A 2,500-nucleotide genomic window follows, 5' to 3' on the forward strand; every position below is an offset into this window, starting at 1 on the left:
CACACAGATCCATCCCACCTCCCTCCACGGCCACCTGTTGGATGCAATTGATCCTCTCGTCCTCCTTGGTGGTTAGTCCCTCACCCCCGACCCCTGACCCCTCACCTGTCGGACGCGGCTGATCTTCTTCTCGTCCGTCTCGGCGATGGAGAGCGTCCCGTGGTGGTCGAGAGCGATGGCGGTGGCGCCCTCCAGGGCGGCGTGGATGGCCAGGCGGCTGAGGGAGTAGTCTATCCCCGGGACCTGGCAGTGCATGGGCCGGCCTGCGATGATGCTCACCTGAGGGACGCGAAGAGGCTCGTATCAAACCAACCCCGTCGAGATCTAACACACTTTGCGTGTGTGGTGCAATACTGGCAGAAATAAGGGAACTTAGCCAGCATACAAGTGTGTAAGTGTGTTGATGAGCTTAAACATAAATGGGTCAGGGCCGGGTCAGGGCCGGGTCAGGGCTGGGTCAGGGCCGGGTCAGGGCTGGGTCAGGGCTGGGTCAGGGCCGGGTCAGGGCTGGGTCAGGGCTGGGTCAGGGCTGGGTCAGGGCTGGGTCAGGGCCGGGTCAGGGCGGGTCAGGGTCAGGGCCGGGTCAGGGCGGGTCAGGGTCAGGGCCGGGTCAGGGCTGGGTCAGGGCCGGGTCAGGGCCGGGTCAGGGCCGGGTCAGGGCCGGCTCAGGGCTGGGTCAGGGCTGGGTCAGGGCTGGGTCAGGGCCGGGTCAGGGCTGGGTCAGGGCTGGGTCAGGGCTGGGTCAGGGATGGGTCAGGGCTGGGTCAGGGTCAGGGCTGGGTCAGGGCCGGGTCAGGGCGGGTCAGGGTCAGGGCCGGGTCAGGGCCGGGTCAGGGCGGGGTCAGGGCTGGGTCAGGGCTGGGTCAGGGTCAGGGCGGGTCAGGGCCGGGTCAGGGCCGGGTCAGGGCTGGGTCAGGGCCGGGTCAGGGCGGGTCAGGGCTGGGTCAGGGCTGGGTGAGGGCTGGGTCAGGGCCGGGTCAGGACCAGGTGAGGGCCGGGTCAGGGCCGGGTCAGGGCTGGGTCAGGGCCGGGTCAGGGCTGGGTCAGGGCTGGGTCAGGGCTGGACCGGGCCCAGCGGGATGCTGACCTGCTGGGTCTGGGTGATCCTCAGAACCACGTTGTTCTCCAGGACATACAGGGAGTTGTCTGTAGGGTTGACCGCCAGGTCTGTAGGCCACTCCAGACGCACCTGGGACAGCACACACACACACACACACACACACACACACACATTGGAGTTTGCTATCACATAATGATGATGTTTAACTTGTCAAAAGGAAAAGGACTGAGGTTTACTGGCACTAACTCTCCCACTCAAACCCTTGAAGCACAAGTAACTCAAGAAGGTCATAATGAATACAAATTAAATACAAATGTTGAGTCTTAGAAGGGATTAGCCCATGTATGGTTGCGGTGAATGTAATCAAAGATTAGGGCCTAAGCCCGCACATATGTGGACATAATGGAAGTGTTGAGCCATGATGAGGGTCAGTGTCTGTGACCGCAGACGGAGGACCGCTGGAAGATGGACGTGACATGTCCTCATTGTGCACGAAGGGGGGGGGGGGGGGGATATTCTGCATTAAGCAGCCATTATACTGGTGTAGGGCATGTTGAGGCATATTGAGGCATTTTGAGGCATGTTGAGGCATGTTGAGGCATGTTGAGGCATATTGAGGCATGTTGAGGCATATTGAGGCATATTGAGGCATGTTGAGGTATGTTGAGGCATGTTGAGGCATGTTGAGACATATTGAGGCCTGTTGAGGCATGTTGAGGCATATTGAGGCATGTTGAGACATGTTGAGGCATGTTGAGGCATGTTGAGACATATTGAGGCATGTTGAGGCATATTGAGGCATGTTGAGGTATGTTGAGGCATGTTGAGGCATGTTGAGGTATGTTGAGGCATGTTGACGCATATTGAGGCATGTTGAGGCATGTTGAGGCATATTGAGGCATATTGAGGGATGTTGAGGCATGTTGAGGTATGTTGAGGCATGTTGAGGCATGTTGAGGCATGTTGACGCATATTGAGGCATGTTGAGGCATGTTGAGGCATATTGAGGCATGTTGAGGCATGTTGAAGCATATTGAGGCATGTTGAGGCATATTGAGGCATGTTGAGGCATATTGAGGCATGTTGAGGCATGTTGAGACATATTGAGGCATGTTGAGGCATGTTGAGGCATGTTGAGGCATGTTGAGGCATGTTGAAGCATGTTGAGGCATGTTGAGGCATGTTGAGGCATGTTGAGGCATGTTGACGCATATTGAGGCATATTGAGGCATGTCGACGCATATTGAGGTATGTTGAGGCATGTTGAGGCATGTTGAGGCATATTGAGGCATGTTGAGGCATGTTGAGGCATGTTGAGACACATATTGAGGCATGTTGAGGCATGTTGAGGCATGTTGAGGCATGTTGAGACACATATTGAGGCATGTTGAGGCATGTTGAGGCATATTGAGGCATGTTGAGGCATGTTGAGGCATGTTA

At 56.7% G+C, this 2,500-nt stretch overlaps 1 protein-coding gene across 1 annotated transcript in view; it reads right to left on the reverse strand.

The window, feature by feature from the left end:
• Positions 1-2,500, reverse strand: part of LOC311329100 (teneurin-2-like) — a gene marked incomplete at both ends in the record, with an annotated part of 117,124 nt that overhangs the window by 9,276 nt on the left and 105,348 nt on the right. The window contains 2 exons of the mRNA XM_084462984.1: positions 106-279; positions 1,088-1,189. Of these exons, the coding sequence (XP_084319110.1) occupies positions 106-279; positions 1,088-1,189 (276 nt within the window). The remainder of the gene's footprint in view (positions 1-105; positions 280-1,087; positions 1,190-2,500) is intronic.

The sequence above is a fragment of the Borostomias antarcticus genome (genome assembly GCF_949987555.1).
Source record: "Borostomias antarcticus genome assembly, contig: scaffold_240, whole genome shotgun sequence".
Lineage (NCBI taxonomy): Eukaryota > Metazoa > Chordata > Actinopteri > Stomiiformes > Stomiidae > Borostomias > Borostomias antarcticus.